At 38.1% G+C, this 16752-nt stretch overlaps 2 protein-coding genes across 31 annotated transcripts in view; both read right to left on the reverse strand.

Annotated features, from left to right (window-relative positions):
* ttc38 (tetratricopeptide repeat domain 38) overlaps window positions 1-3141 on the reverse strand; it is a 14590-nt gene extending 11449 nt beyond the window's left edge. Inside the window, exons 1-4 of the mRNA XM_023348933.1 lie at window positions 3042-3141; window positions 2693-2770; window positions 1355-1436; window positions 417-588 (exon numbers count right to left, since the gene is read on the reverse strand). Of these exons, the coding sequence (XP_023204701.1) occupies window positions 417-588; window positions 1355-1436; window positions 2693-2770; window positions 3042-3071 (362 nt within the window). The 5' untranslated portion in view covers window positions 3072-3141. The remainder of the gene's footprint in view (window positions 1-416; window positions 589-1354; window positions 1437-2692; window positions 2771-3041) is intronic.
* Window positions 3142-4401: 1260 nt separating this feature from the next.
* The window catches only part of LOC102228008 (protein-methionine sulfoxide oxidase mical3a-like), a 95338-nt gene continuing 82987 nt past the window's right edge, over window positions 4402-16752 (reverse strand). For 17 of the 30 annotated variants that reach the window (XM_023347945.1, XM_023347963.1, XM_023348041.1 and 14 more), the window contains 6 exons: window positions 16228-16278; window positions 11884-11949; window positions 10315-10356; window positions 8726-8825; window positions 6800-6873; window positions 4402-6034 (listed from right to left, as the gene is read on the reverse strand). In XM_023347945.1, coding sequence (XP_023203713.1) covers window positions 5850-6034; window positions 6800-6873; window positions 8726-8825; window positions 10315-10356; window positions 11884-11949; window positions 16228-16278 — 518 coding nt within the window. In that variant the 3' untranslated portion in view covers window positions 4402-5849. The remainder of the gene's footprint in view (window positions 6035-6799; window positions 6874-8725; window positions 8826-10314; window positions 10357-11883; window positions 11950-16227; window positions 16279-16752) is intronic. The other 13 variants (XM_023348069.1, XM_023348027.1, XM_023348003.1 and 10 more) reach the window with 5 other exon arrangements.

Consider the following 16752-nt stretch of genomic DNA (forward strand, 5'->3'; position numbering starts at 1 on the left):
CCTGACTGCAATATTAAAATGTCAGGTCATAACCACATTATGGCTGACAATAATGGCTCAAACATGTTTATCACAGCTAATTCATGATTTAATGTAAAACTGCTTTCAGCATTTCTTCAGATCATCTTTGGTAATAAAAGTACAAATGATATAATTTGAGTAAATAAAAAAGCTTTAAAGCATTTTAGGACTTTAAATTAAACTGATAAACAGCCAACAATTTTTTACTCATTTTTTTTTTATAAACTAAAAATTATCTAGTTGCTCTCAAAATTACTAAATTGAAGTTTTAAAAATGCTACATTTTCAAACATCCAGCTGGTTCTTGGACAAACGAGGCCTCTTTAACAATCACCCTCCCATCCCTGATCGAACCTTTTTGGGTCGGACCGCCTGCAGCCGGTTCTGGATCTTACCCGTGTGAGAAGAGCTCCACAGCTCTGACATGGAGCTTCTCCCGGGGAGAAATATCCTGGCTGCTGGCGAGCTCCACCGTTCGCCTCACAGCGCTGGCCAGACGCTCGTCCAGCCGGGGGCTGCTCGTCGTGGCAACCAGCTCCAACCCAGTGCTGATCACATGACCCATAACTGTGGCATCAAGAAATGAATAAATATAATTTTTTTTTCCTTCCCACGGTGCAAGAGTCAACATGAAAAATCACATGGAAAAATCACATGAAATCACGCGCTCTTCTCAAGGTTCTGTGGTTTTGTTTCGGACCCAGAAGGTTCTGCAAACTTCCTAAAGCTTCATTTCTGTCTCTGACTGTAAACAACAGACAAAGTGATACTAAAAATACAGAAAAGGTTAAAAACAACAACTACTGGTCGATCTATACACCAGACAGATATCCTACATTTCAACAGTCATCTGAAAACCACGACTTCATGAGCTTTAATATTTAATATGCAGCCAATAACTTTGCTAAATGTTGTTATAAAAGCAAGAACCATAAACACTTCAACTAAATTTGATTTTCAGCCTGGTGCAGCTCAGTTGCTTTGCATCTCCTCTGTCTGTTTTAAAATTAAAGAACGTTTCCATAGCAACACAAGCTAAAGTAATGCGGACCAAGTAGAACCACCTTTTGCACCAATAACTTCAAGTATCTTTTTCATGTCAGAGAAAGTGTCTTCTCTTCTTTCTGAACAATAAAACTATTTAATTCAACCTGAAAACTATTTTTGCTAAAACTGAAACTCACAAGAAATGCACTTGTTGGTCCTGTGGAGCCTTCAATGATTAATCTTAGCATTAAATTTAAATCCAACGATTGGATTTTATTCTCTGGTCGACTCCCAGTGAGGGAAGGTTTTCTTTTAGTAACTTGTAAAGAATAAAGAAATTATTTACCAAAGTTAGGATCAGCTGTCTGGATAGCAGAGATACATCCTTCAATTCCTCCCAGTGTTTCATCATTTCTCCATTTCACATACTAGACAAGCAGAAACAGGTTTAACATCACAGAGCTCATTTTTAAAGATGCACTGAACTTGGGGAAGAAAATTATAATCCTTTATGTGTGCAACGACATGTAAATAGAACTAAATAGAAGAGGAATGAAATAAAAGAAATGAGAAGTTTCTGTAACCTAAAGAGAGATTATGATACTTGGTTTCAGTCCATAAACCTCTGCAAAACACTATGATCATAAATTATGTCAAGCAGCTTCCATTAGATCTCCATATTTAACTCAGCTTGACTTTTTAAGTCAAAGCTCAAAACGTTTTTATTCAGGCAGGCTTTGGACATCTAAAACTGTGGCAGCACCTCTGACCTCATCAGACCTTATCCATTTAGTTTCAGTTTTTAAGCCTGATTTTTAAAAACTGTTTTCTTTTATATACTGACTTGCTAAATACTTTGATCACCAATATTGTGGCTGTGTAAAGGACTATGTGAATAAATATTGACGGTGTTTTAATCAGTATTAAATATTAGATTATATTAAAATACAGACGGTCTGTTGGAGGTTCAGTGTTCACCGTCATCATTTCAGCTCAACAAAAGCTAAAAAAATATTTTGATGTCAACAGAAAACATTTTCAGCTTTCCAACGTTGGTTCCCATGGATACTCTAGTACCTTCACTATTATTGTGTAAATGAGTATTTTGAGTGATTCAAACATTTTTCTGCACAGTATTAGAAAATCTTGTGACGATGATGATAATATTAAATGATCACTCTGTGACCTTTGACCTGTTAGGTGATATCTTTTGTGTCCGTTGTGAAGATCTGCCGCCTTTTGACTCTGTCCAACTGGTTAAATATTAATTAAATACATTCACATGAAAAATGAAAATATGGCGCTTCAGAAAGTCAACTGAGATATCAATATTGCAGTCATGATACACTTACATGTATTCTGCAGCTCTGTTCTCAAAATATGCAAATTCATTTTTCATAATTATCCTCATCTCAGCTTATCAGTATCTTAATATATTTAAATTTATTTCTTCATTTTTGGTGGTGAAATGTGTGAAAGCACAGGTGTAGAGGAGAAACGGCGCCTCCTACAGTCAAGGCGGCGATATAATCATGTTTCCATGTAGAAAACAGATCTGCAGGTGATTACTAATTGAAACAAATTTAAATTGTCCAGCAATCTATTTTTGACCACATATTAATCATAATTATAAAATAGTCACTTGTGGGTTTTCTGTTTTCTAATTCCATGTTTGGAAGGTTACCTGTGTGAGAATGGCGTCATACAGTTTGGACGCCTCATTGCTGCTGGTAGTCAGAGGGAGAGCCTCATCTTTCCACGCCTGCAGAGCAGATAACAAAACTGCGCATCTTCCAACAGAAAACTTCCTCAGCACAAACATCCAAAGTTCAGTTCAGATGGAAAACGTTGTTGCTTCACTTTCCAGACCAGCTGACTTTGATTAGGCGGTCAGCAGGAAAGTTTAAAGTCTCTTTAACTTTAGCGACGTCCTTCAACACCGACTGCAGCTTCAATTCACAGCGAAAAAACTCTGAATTTAACTAAAATAAGATTTTTACTGTATCGGTGGTTAAAACAGTCTTAATACTCACCTGACAGTCCCTGAAACTCGATGCAATCATTCCCGACGTTTCGTCTGCAGCTGCAGAAAATTTCCAAAACTTCAAACAGATGTTTCCTTTACGGATTCCTCACCGGAAGTCATATATTGCTTCATTCGTTTTCACAATAAAAGCACGAATAAGACGCTAAAGCTGGGCAGAAATGCAATTCTTAGCCTTTCGGCCTGCAATGTAACAGTTAATGATGATATACAAGTTGATCTAAAGCAACAAACGGAATATAATAAAAGTGGCGGAGTGTGATTGCAGACCCTTATGTCTTTCTATTGGACTGCAGATAAATGCTGCAAGTGTCAGAAAAACTTTTAAAGAGCGTTTTAAACCATCAAGCAAGGTGATTTCATAAAAAATGATCTGGTGTCCACGCAAATCAGTATTTTTTGTGCATTTTTCCTTATTTGGTGGGAAGTAAAATTCATGAAAATAACTAATTTCAAGTGGGAATAAAAGGAGGGAAAAATAAAGCACAATGAATGAATGGCAGCAACAGAGTGTCATACAGAACTGGGCTCATTATATAAAGTGATGTTTTTGCATGTTGCCAACCCAAAAAACAACTAAGAGGCCCGACAGCGGTAACTGACCTATATAATCACAACAGGTTTTGTTTTCATGTGGAAGATTCATTAAGAGCTTATTAAAATCATAAAATCCTCAGTCTTTTACTTTTTATTTAAGTTATTTTTGATTAATAAACTCTATATTGGCTGTTCAAGGTAAATTTTGAATCTGACTCTGTTGCTTTTGTATTAATCAGTTTCCATGTTTCTCATTTGTTCCTAGGAGTACATTGTTGCTTTAATAGTGAATAACTGCATGAAAAATGATGCTTTGCTACTTTATTTTTTGTCTACAACAGTAAAATAATTTAGATGATTCATCCCGTTTCTCTCCCTCCCAGCTGTGAGCATCAGCACAAAAAATGTTACTTTTGTTTATCTATAACAAAATGTTTTATATGTTTTTATTAAAATATGTTATGATTTTTTACAAGTTGAATATTTTGTGCCCCTCAGCACCTTGTGGATTCTCAAGGTGCTGAGGATCCAGGATCCTCCTGGATAAAAACATGAAGCTGAAGTTATCGCAGCTCAAAAGCTCCCAGAGCTTCAGGCTCCATTTCAAATCTGCCAAAAGTCGATCAGCCATCGTAATTTCCTCCACTGGTCAGCTGACTGCTCTCATGATGTCAACAACCAAACCTCACAAAAAGCAGAATTAGCAGTTTGTTAAATTAATTTGTGACGTCCATTCACCTGTGTTTTTTTAGCCCCTCCCCACACAACTGGACCCGTCCCTTTAAGGAATCAAGAGTTCTGGCCCAAACATGTAAAAGAACAACTGCATTGTTTTATTGCATACATCTATGCATTCTAGCTACATGATGAAGCATTTACATTGCAGTCCATGTGTCAGCAGAACAGTTTTACAAATTAGGATTTTCTTTACATATGGTACAGTTTTCACACGTTAATAAATATCAGTACAATCACGTCAAACGTTTCACACGCCATTGAAAAACAACAGCCTTTAAAGTTGTGTAACTGTATCCACTGATCACGTCGGGGTTTTCAACCGTACCCTCTGCTGCACTTTTAACAGTTTTGGATTCTTTCTAACTGATTTGCATGAAGCAGAATAGATTTAAAAACTTAGTCCTACCTTAAAAACAAAAAACTGGAGTAGTGGAGTAATTAGTGTGGAAAAGAAAACTTCAAAAGGCATCTTGTTCAAATATTCAGCATGAGCCTCGATTCGTCTGTAGTGTAACCGAGAACTTCCTGTGGCACAGAGTGAGTGACAGGAACTCCAGACCTCTGCTGGTATAACGAGATCACACCGATAACTCTGCTCCCTCCACCAGCCGAACGCGTCCCGCCTCCCGCAGCGCCATCAATAGCCACCCGATAATCAAACGCGTTTCTGTAAACTTTTAACTGTCAGTGTGATTTACCGTAAAACGGCGCTTCTCCCGGAGAGGCCGGGCGTTATCGAGTCTGAGAAATGATTAAAGACACGTCAAGTTGCTCTGCTGCATGAGCCTGCAGCCGCATTACTGACACACAATGGCTTAGGAGTGCAGGGGGCTTATGCAGAAGATAATGAGATCCTGGGCACTCTCCTGTGAATGCAACAGAAAAAAGTGTTCATCTTTTAAAAGCAAACATAGAAATATAAAAAAGAACTAAAAAAGGTGGCCAGAGTTAATGAATTCTTAGTGTTGACTCACTAAACACAGTTGAGGAGGACAAAAACATGGCCGTTCAGGGCTGTGTGGTTCATTAGGATAAACACTCTGTCACTGGAGAGAAAGGCAGCTGAATGTTTCAACACACCTCTGCAGAAAATGTTGTTCAACACATTTATACACAAAAACTTTACAATTTCTTTACATCAGCAGGACTGAACTGATTCTTCCCTTTATAAAGTCTCCACACATCCTCCTTGTGGGCCCCGGGGCCTGAAAGGATCCTCTTCAAGGCTGCGATGATAAACTAGTGAATATGAACTCGGCTCTCCTCCCACACAGAGGGAGAGGAACCCAACTGCAGAGTGATTAAGTTGGACCGCCTTCAGGCGGGGATCTGGGAACGCTGCGTCAGTGTCGGAGGCAGCAGCGGCGTGTTTGTTGTGTTGGACACATATCTACACATTCAGTGCTGTAGGTGTGACAGTTCCGGATCGTTTGCTCGTGTCTATCTTCAGACAACTTGAGTGGAGTTTGCGCTGCTGCTTGACGAGACAAACCCTGTGTTTTTCTTGCTTGTGTGTCAGCTTTCAGGCCCAGTTCAGGTTGAATCCCTTAGAGAGCATGACTGCCTCCAGGTCCTTGTCCTCCTCCTTTTCCCGAAGTCTCTGCTCCTCCAGCAGGGCCACCAGGGCGTCGCGCTGCTCCACCACCTCCAGCATTTCATTCAGGATCTGCTTTTCCTGAGCCAGCTCCTTCTCGGTTTTCAGATGGTCTGAGGAGAGAAAAGTGAAAGAGATTTACAAAAACATCCACAGTTCAGGAAGTGACCAACAAACCAGGAACATCTCAATTAAGGCTGAAACTATTCATCTGATTAATTGTGATGAATCAATTATTGAAATAATTGTCAACTAATTTAGTGACTGATTAATGGTTTTGGAGTATTATACAAACTCCAAACAGGCAATTTGCTGTAAAGACACTAAAACACAGTAATTAAACCCAAACTGTACAAAACACACATATACACTTTGCATATAAGATCATCTAAATATGTTTTAGCCAAAACTCCTAAAGTGGCAGTTACAGCTTCCCCTGGTTCAGATTTACTACAGGAATGCTGCCATTTTCTTATTTTAAAAATAACTGAACTATATGTTTATTCACTTCTTTTAATGTATTTTAATACTGTATAAAAAAGGTTGAGGTGGTTAAATGAGAAATCTGTTTTGATCCTGGTTAATTGATTACTAAAGTAGTTGCAGCCCTAATCTCAAAAGATTAAAATACCAACTATAACAAATAAATGATAAGCCATTTATTTGATAAGATGCTTAAAAACTTTGAAATAATTTAAATATGTTGTTTTCAGTTCTATTTTAAATAAAATGAATTTTAATTCAATTTGATTAAACATACTTTATTGACCCCAAAAGGAAATGAAATGTTGTTTTAACTCATTATATTAAAACCAATAATATTTGTCTGCAGTATTACAGTGAGATCTCCTTCAGATAACCAGCATTCATGTTTTCACCTTCCACAGCCATCCGCTCCCGGAGCTCCTGCTGCAGCCGACTCTGCCGGTCCTCCAGCTCCAGCTCTCTGGCACTTTGACACAGAATCACAGAAGAAGAAATAAGTTTGAGGCTTTAACATGACAAAATATGATAAAAAGTTAAAAAGAAAACATATTTGATCAGCAGAGCAAATTTCAAATTATGGTTTTGAGAGTTTATTTAATAGATCAACACAAAGTAGAGAAAAACCATTTTGGAAATGAAACCTGGAAAGTGTGATGGAAGTCGAAACTTTGTCTGCTGCAGATCAATTCTCCAGCTCAAGCTCAGATTGGGTGGAGAACATTCTCCCAGCTCTGAATAATTACAGTTCTGTCATAAAATCTAATGACAATAAACTGAAGTTTGTGGTTTCAACATGAATAATTCAGAGGATGTGAAAACTTGTGCCAGGCCGTAAAAATCCAGCGGATTCCAAGCAAATTTACTCACTTGTGTTAAATTCAATAAACAATTATTAGTTCTTCAAAGCAAGACAGATGCTTGATCCAGAAGCTTTCAGAACATGTAACAAGATAACATCATAATTGAATGAATTTGTTTGATAATATAATACAGTTACTTCAGTAAATAGATAGCAAGTGGAATTGTGTTCTCATAAAAGAAAGCAGAGATTAGATAAAAAATGAACAGAATAAACCCTGACGGTTTTATGATGATCTGCTGAGCCGTCCCGGTTCAGGACTCCGGGGAAGATGATATTTATTGGCTGACAGTGAAACATCTTTATTATTATTGCAGACATTAGCAGCCGGCTGCTGAGACCTGGAGCCGTCTGAAGGCTTCGTTGATCTACAGTTCTTCTCAAACCAGAAACTTCAGTTGAGACTAATAAAACTAAAAAAATCAGAATCTGGAGAAAATTTAAACAAATCAAACACAAATTACATTAAAGCTGAAAATTTCTTCTTCTACTGTCATTGAGTTCATACATGTTCCTTTAAATAACCATATTTTTAAAAAACAATGTTGCACTTTTTTTTACTTTGTCACATTTAACAGCACATTTTAATGTATTTCTTTATTTTTAGGTCTGGACTTTGAGTAGGCCATTCTAACACATGAATCAGGTGGTTTTCCTGCTGGAAGGTGAACCTCCATCCCAATCTCAGGTCTTCTGCAGCCGTCTTCCTGCTGCAGAAAACCATCCCCACAGCATGATGCTGCCACCACCATGTTTAACCACTGGGACGGTGATTTTCAGGGGCCAAAAGCAGAGAGCCTTCTTCCGTATGTTTGGTGGTTTGTGACAAACTGCAGACAAGAAGACTTGGATTTCCCATGAGAATGTATTTTACATTCAAACCTCTTTATTAAGAAGAGATTTGTGGAGAATTTTTACTATTTTAACAATTAGGGGACATTCAAAGACAGATTTCATTAACATTTTGTTTTCTGTTGAGGAAGTAAAACAAACAACCAAAAAAATAAAAATAAAAAAATCACAAAAAAAACACATTTTTGCCTTTAATTTAATGAATGTTGTGGTCCGCAAGTTGCTTAAATTTCCCAATTTTGGCCTTTGGGGCAAAAAAAATCTTAGACAAAACTGATGTAGAGTCCCTCATAACTCTCCTCAAAATGATAAATAACAGTTCTGCTTAGCAACACTTTTACATCATGTTGAATGCATACCATTAGGCCTGTAACAACCATACATGCTTTAATTTCTCAGGTCTGAGATTGTTGAGTGGTGTTGTAAAATGTAAAATGACAACAGCACAATAAGATTTTAATTTAAAAAAAATTTCAAGTAGTAAAAACAAAAAATGAAAAAAGAGGGACAAAAAACAGTTGCCATATTCCAGTGTAAACTGTATCTTCTGTGGATGCAAAACAGTTTAATTACATAAATAGGTTTTTTTTTACAATAATTTACTTACAATATCATGAGTTCCGACTCATAGCGGACCAGGGCGTTCTTCTCCTGCACCAGCTTGAACCACTCCTGCATCAGCTTCGGGTCGTCCTTCTTGCCCATACCTGGAGGACGGGAGCAGAAGGTGAGGACAGGAAGTCACACAGACAGACAGGCAGACAGAGACAGCCAAGCCGGGTGTCCTTGCTGAGGAATGGTTGGTGGAAGGAGGAACTGACACCAGCGTGCTGAGTGGGGCCATACATGACGATGATGGCACGCAGAGTGGGGGAAGAGCCCATGGTTGTAGTGTATGTGTACACTTCTGCTTAGTGTACACACTAAAAGCAAACAACCCACATTCACCCACACACACAACCCCCTGTTGCTGCAATGTTGAGTTTGTGTTACCCAGTTTGGCCAGTGTGCTACATACAGCTGCCCCTCCTGGGAAGATTTCAGTCTTCTTTTCAAACTTAGTCTTAAAAGGTTGAAAAGAACAAGAAAATAATCAACTGCATGTTTTGAGAAAATAAAAACCACAATAAATCATTTCCAAACATTTTCCACCTTTAAAGTGACTTAGATCCATTTACAATGCAACTCAAAATAAGCAAACGTGTTAGCAGGAAACATAAAGAGCTGCTGTAAAATGGCTGCCACTTTTTGAGGCCAGGCTAATAAAGTTACCTTCACACAACAGGCGAATGCGACACGAATCCAAATCATGTCAGTGTGAACGGCCCAATATTGACTGTTTTACACCCCCCAAAAGATTCGCCCTGTGTCACGTCTGTTTGTGGGACTAAATCAGATACATATCCAATCGTTTTCAGAGCACCTGCAGTCTGAACTGTCATTTATCCGACTTTTACATCGTAGATATGATGCATTTTGTCAAAGTGGATTAGAATAGTCTAAATACTAGTCGCAACCTTTAGATGTTCAAAAGCTGAAAATTATTTAAATTTTTTTTTAAATCAAACTGAAGAATATAAAATACTAGTTTGCTTCGCACAAACAAATCACAAACAGCTCTCCAGTTTTCCAGTAGAGCTGTTACAGGAGCTGCATCACATTAAGAAGGTGGAACCAGCCTGGAAATTATTTACCGTCCTAAATCTTAAAAGAAAAAAAAATAAGTAGAGTCTATGTAAAATTTCCACAAATGTTTCACATAAAACCCCACAACTTGGAACAAAACCATTTTTAGACCCCATTAATGCTCAGCAGTTAGAGGGCAGAAAGTAAGAAATCCCATCCACTCTTTGCACCTGTTCTACTAAAAGTTTAAAATGTTCATGAAATGACTCGGCTCTCGTATTGAGTCTGCCTCAGGGGAAAGCATGGTCAGAGCCACCGGCATCATGCACTGCATTCAGAACAGCCACAATCTCCGACTTCATTCCTGCTTTGTTCTGCAAAGAAGACCGGTGTATGCAGCATGCCTGGGGAGGTCTGATGCTGGTGTGATGAAACTTTTCATTTATCTCCCTGCAGCAGGTGGAGCTAAGCAGTTTCAATCAAACACCAGAAGGGAATCCTTGATGCAGCATGACATACTTAGCTGGGTTAAAGGAGACTCTTGCAAAAAGAAAAAGAAAAACCTCGTACACAAATAAACGGCATGGCTGTGGTCTCCAGGATGGAGCTGAGCTATTGACAGAAACAGAGATGGACACAGATGAGGAAGAGCGCCTCAAACTGAAAGCAGAACAATTACCAAATCAAAACTGATCTTTCTAACATAGTCTGCATTTTTTCTTTCCTAAACCACAGAACAGTTCCACCACCATCAACCCTCAGCACAAACTGTTCAAATCTGGGACAAAACAGCAAAAACAACCCACAGAAACACACCGGTTTCCTCACACTTTGAAAGCTCAGGCAGAGTTACGTCTCACAGCTGTTAGATACAAAGACAAACCAGACGACGCATTAAATTTTAAGACTTGCTCTGGGTAAAACCTGATTGTTAATGTCAAACTGTCACAGCATGCAACTTTTCAGTCCTCAAATACACACTTGTCTGTGAGCTTCCAGGTATTCATATTGAAGAAAGCATATGCATATTTAAAGGGCACAATTCCCAACAGCAAGAACAAAAATGGGATAAATGCAGATTAACCAAACAGCAAAAAGAAACATGCTGTTAATTGAAAACATGTCCGGATAGTTTTCCCCTTGATTTGACTGCAGCGTTTCACAATTAAAGGAGGGAAATATTTTCTCAGCCAACATTTTAAATCTGCTGAGAAATACTCAAAGTTGCATTAAGTTTAATTGCTGTTGAACATTTACAGTAAAAATAATATCATTAAGCCTCATTGTATAACAGCTAAATGTGTGGTTCCAATCATACGTCGGCCATTTTGGAGGACAAGGCATAGCAACGCCACCAAGATGTTTGTTCGATATACAATTATTGACTGTAGAAATTTAAGACACTATTAGAAGATCTTTTAGTCATTTACCAGCAGTTGTTACTTAAAGGGCTGAACTTTTCACATGTTGATGTTAAGAATGTTTTTTCAGCTCCAGACGCATCCTCTGCTACAAATGATTAAGCATACCTTAAAAGAATAATTTATTATTGCATTTTAGGAAAGAAAAGGCTTTTTTATTTAAAGAAGGAATTATTTGTATTTTTCATGTATTTCTAATATTGAATAAAATAAGTTTAAATGGTTAAATGACAAAGCTGCAAAATGAGATTTTTTTCTAATTCAATTAGTTGTCAAAATAATCAATAGAATAATCTATTACTAAAATAAATGCTAGTTGCAGCAATACTTTAGATTAGACAAAAGTTGTAGATTTGCAACTATATACACCCTGTCACATAAAACCAATAAAATTCTTCATGTTTCTGGTAATAACAGTCCAGTTGATCTTTAGGTCGGTTCCCAACACATTATTTATGCTGCTATAAACACCAACTGAGGCAAACAGTTTGGACAACATTTCCTCTTTAGCATTCCTTACATCTGGTTTACTGATATGTTTAAACTTTAGCAGCATCACCACTAACTTTTGGTACTCTGACGTGTTGCTATTGTTTCTGTTAATGTGAGTAAGTGAGGTCATACATTAGGGAAAACAAAGTAACCCAGAGCTGCAGAGCCTTACGGCTGACAAGGCGACCTGCCACAACTCTGGAAACATGCGGCAAGGTGGCGTTACCTTCAGAGGAACAGCAAGGGCAGAGGGAGAGTGGTCTCCGACGAGGCATCCCCACAAAGGGCTCAACTTCCACAAGACATGGGGAAATAATGAGAGGGAGGGGCACAGATGGTGCAGAAGCCAGGGAGAAGGAAGCATGAGAGGATAATGTAGAAGAAAGAACAGGACACCACAAAAGCACAAAGAAGGGGAAGGAAGGGGTAAGAGAAGGGTGCGGTGCAGAAGAAAATATCAAGGAGAAAAGTCAACAGAGGACACAGATATGGAGGAGAAGACCAATCCCCTACAGAGAAGAGCTGGGAGAGATAAGCTGTGGTGTGAAAAATGAAAAAGGGTAAAAACACCGAAGGGAAACAAGTGAAAACAACAAATCCAGACGACCAAGCTGGAAAAAAATAAGCCTCCCGTTTGATCTTCCATTTGCAGCTCCGCAGATAAACTTCAATTAGGTAACAGCTCCCTGTCAGTAATAAAATGGGAATAGCCTACAACATATGGTCAGTGTTTATCAAAGCACATAAAATAATTTAACAACATTACTCCAGCCATTACTGATCACCAGGGTCCATGGCGTTCATACACACACTGATAATTGCTTTGTCTTTAAAGAGCCTCTCCGAGTAAATACCTGCTTCAACACGTTTAGACCACCCACACTAATGTGTTGCCAGACTTTTGAAGTTTGGAGACTTTTGAAGTGCAAATTGGGATTTATTTTTCTAATTTGCTTTCAGTGAAGAGTTTTTCCAAAGAAAAAGAGGAACGATTGTAAACAGCAATGGCTCCTTTAATTAAAGTCCAAATAATGAAGGTAAAACATGTTGCTCAGAGAATTCAAAAAGGATGCAGAGCTGATTGTGTGGGACGTAGTTAGCAGGTTTTACGGCTGGTGGTTGAAGAGTTTTAAGGCCTGAATGTTAGATAATAATGACAAGAGACTATCACAGAGAAAAAGAGAAAAGCTGCAGACTAGAATATGTGCTTTGGAAAGACTGGAGTCCTAATGGCTTTTTAATGGCTTCCTCAGATTATGCAAATATTTTTGGAAATGCATGCTCAATAGATTTTTATCTGAACAGGAATAATTAACTTATCTTAACTTATTTGATTACATTTTTATGGAAATCTACATTTAGGTGACAGAATCTAAAGGAAAACAAATAAATGGTTCCTGTATCACCTGAAGGGCTAAAATATAACACCAATAAATCAACTACGTACACTACAGACTCCGTAGCAACCGGTGTTCGGTTGTCTTGGTAACAGAGTGAACTGTGTGAGTCCTGGTTCTCCTATAGCTCAACAGTCAGTTCAATTATTTTAATATCTTCTTTGGATTGTTGTGTTTACTGGTGATAAACTGGAGGGATTCAGATATAAACTTTTTGACTTCCAAATTATTCAATGCATCCTCATTACAAATAAACAAACCTTATTTTAAGATGCACCTCTTTGGTTTGGGTTTCAAACTAATCTATATCTCTTTTGCTCTCATAATGATACTTTCACTTGTGTTCAACTGTTAACTATTTTGTTTCATTTCTAATATTTTTTTATTCTTCTTACTCTTATTAAAGCTCTGCTGTTTTTGAAGTGTTTTATAAATGATGTTGACTTGGTGCGATAGGAACCAGAAGAGAAACTCTGTTCAGCATTCATGCATAGTGCATGAGCCCAACAGTTAAATGGGAAAACAAGCTGGTTCTAAAGAGATGAAACAGCACGCCTCAGGTCAAGCGGATACAGCGAGAAACATTAAAATGCTCACCTTTAAAATCTCCACACATTCACCTGTCAATAAGCAGCGGGATGAAAACACACAAATATCGTGCAAACTAGAGGAAACACACACGTCTCCGGCCGCTCGCTGAGAAATTCCCTGACTCAAAATCAAACTACTGGCCTCTTGCAAAAAACACTGCTGAGCTCACAGAACACATGAGGAGAAAAAGATGGATTCCTCCACAAGGCGACAACAACAGACGCAACATCAAGTCTCAACCCAGACAAACAGAGACAGCTTCCGTGTTGCAACCACACTTCAGACTCAGCCGCCGCCGTGAAAGGGTTAAAACATCGATCTATCAGGACGCACAACGGAAACACTCTGGGAATAAAGAGACTGAGCAGGTATGAGGAAGCAACTGTTGGGACATAAAGCAGAACTACAGCAGCACAGAGCCAGGCCAGCAGCTTAGTAGGAGTCAGTTCATGGAGGTTATATAAGACTTTTGTAGTGTGTGCAGGGGTGTGTGTGTGGGTGGGTGTGTGTGTGTGTGTGTGTGTGTGTGTGTGTGTGTGTGTGTGTGTGTGTGTGTGTGTGTGTGTGTGTGTGTGTGTGTGTGTGTGTGAAGGAGGGCTGGGTTTCATGTGCATTTCCAATTTACATATTCTATCTTAAATATGTAAATGAATTACGGAAGGCTGAGATGAAACAAACTGGAAAGCTGGAGTAATTGGATATATTTAATCACAAGAATATAAATTTTAAAGTCAATCCAAACAGGTAGCTTAGAGCTCATGTATCAAAAATCCCCGTCGTAAAATAGTTTGATGTTTTTTATTTATTTTTGAATAATCTCTTTAAAAGATAAGGCTTGCAATTCCCTGTTTTAAAATTTAAAATGATGAAAGAAAAGAAAAGATCAATCCTATCTGTAGATCAATCCTTTCTGTCGGTCCATGACAGGATTGGTAAAAAAATAGATATATTTTTTACCAATCCTGTCAGAGGAATTATATGCATCCAAAACTCAGAGCCGTTTGGGGCAAACAGGGTTGTAAAAAGTGCATCTATTACAAACAGACCCAGAAAAATACACACATTTATGTTGCTGAGCGGGAAACCTTTGACTGCGAGGCTGTTGCATGATTGGCTGAAAGAGTTTCGACAGTAAAACTCTCCTCATGAGTATTAAACTGGAGGCTGATTAAAAAATCAGAAATTTTTTAATGAGTTTATGACAAAACTTCCTGCCTGTGACTTTGTCCAGCAGATCTCCAGTAAGCCTTAGAGGTAAGATTTTTACTGCTCATGTTGTGCATGATGGGTTAGTTACCTTCAAACTAACCCATCATGATGCCAAATGTTGAGGAATCTGTTGATCTTTCCTCCCAGCAGCTGTTAGACTTAATTAGACTTTATAACCAACTAAATCAGTGTTTACATCCCTGCTGGCATTCGTACAGTCATTTATTCTGCTTTTACTCATTTTACATACTATTCCTGCTGTTGTTGCACATCTGTTTTTCTGATACTCTAAACACTCTGTTGTCTTTTTAATGTTCAACACATAAATATTATGTACAGTAAACAAAACCTCATTTGCACATCCTGTGGATTGCGAGTATATTTCTATTGATAAATACACAATATTATATGTTATAATCTTGTACTGTATATTATTATTATTGTTCACCTTGTTATTTATATATATATTTTCAACACTTTTGGACCTTTGGTGTGATCCTACATGTCTTGATGCAGCTGTTACACCTGAATTTTCACTTTGTGGGATAATAACAGTAATTTTTACTTTATTCTACCTATAAATCTCAGCAAATATCTGCAGCATTTCACACCATAGTTGACATTTCCCAACCCATAGCTCTAACTTTAGAAGCATTCTTCTCTAAACTGTCCATAGTTGACATATCCTCAACTATGGATATGTTGAGGATCCAACTATGGATCCTCAACATATCCATAGTTGAGGATAAGTCTAGAGATAGACTTTTTTAAAAGTCTATCTCTAGACACATTCAGTCCCATGTCTGTATATCAGGAGCTTTGCACTCTGCTCAGAATTTGATTAACTGTAATGTGTTTTTATGGCATTTATTTATGGCTTTCAACATGCAATAAATTTATCAACTTCAAATGAATTTCAGACTGGGACAAAAACGAATCCTCATTGGGGAATGCCTCCTTTTCTGCTTAAAATAGATTTCTACAGTTTTACAGCTATAAGAAAATGATTTAGTGTTTTGCTTGTTTTCCTTATGCATGTTGCTCAGATTTCTGCTGCAGTCTGTACTGAACAATCTGCATAACAAGGACTGACACAGCAGCTAATCTTCTACTCCCTCATTCCTTATTCATAACCTCATGATCTTTATAAAAACAGTGTCTGATCTCTGGTGTTACAAGTGTCCCGAATAGAAACCCAGCGATGGATGAAGGCGGAGGGGTTAAGGAGCACAAATAGTGCAAAGGCTAAAAAGCCACCAGGCACTAAAGGTAGACACGTGGGGTACAAAGCTCAAGTAGTAAAACAAGTAGGGGAAGGAGAGATTGGGTTAGCTACTGGATTAGTTTTAAAGCGACAGATTTGAAATACATACCGCCCAGATGCAAGTCCAGGATTTCACTGTAATTAGAATCTCCCCAATAGTCTACAATGACAGGGTAGATTAGAGATAGGAGTTACTTTACACGACCCCAAACTGGGCATCCAAACACAAACACACACAAAACAAAAATCTTCAACAACAGCATGTCATGCAAACACACAGACACGCTGCAGCGACGCTCAGAACAAAGAGAGTTCAGCAGGACGCACCACAGTGTGTACTGTAGTGCAGGAATCAACGCAAACTTGCATTTTCCAGATATAATAAACAGAGTGTTGCATAGATTTGCTGTATTGCTGTTTATGGGGTGAGTTTGGGTTCAGTTTTAGAGTCAAATGCATTGGAGAAATTCAGTTTTAAGGTTAGTTTGGATGGCAAACTAACTATGAAAACCAGTTATAACAGATAAGCTTCAGAGGGCTCCAAACAAATCTCAGCAAATATCTGCAGAATTTCACAAAGATATTTGCAGAGACTCTTCTAAAACAGAAGAAGCTGTCAAAGTTCTAACTGGCA

Source organism: Xiphophorus maculatus, chromosome 2 (genome assembly GCF_002775205.1).
Source record: "Xiphophorus maculatus strain JP 163 A chromosome 2, X_maculatus-5.0-male, whole genome shotgun sequence".
Taxonomy (NCBI): Eukaryota; Metazoa; Chordata; class Actinopteri; order Cyprinodontiformes; family Poeciliidae; genus Xiphophorus; species Xiphophorus maculatus.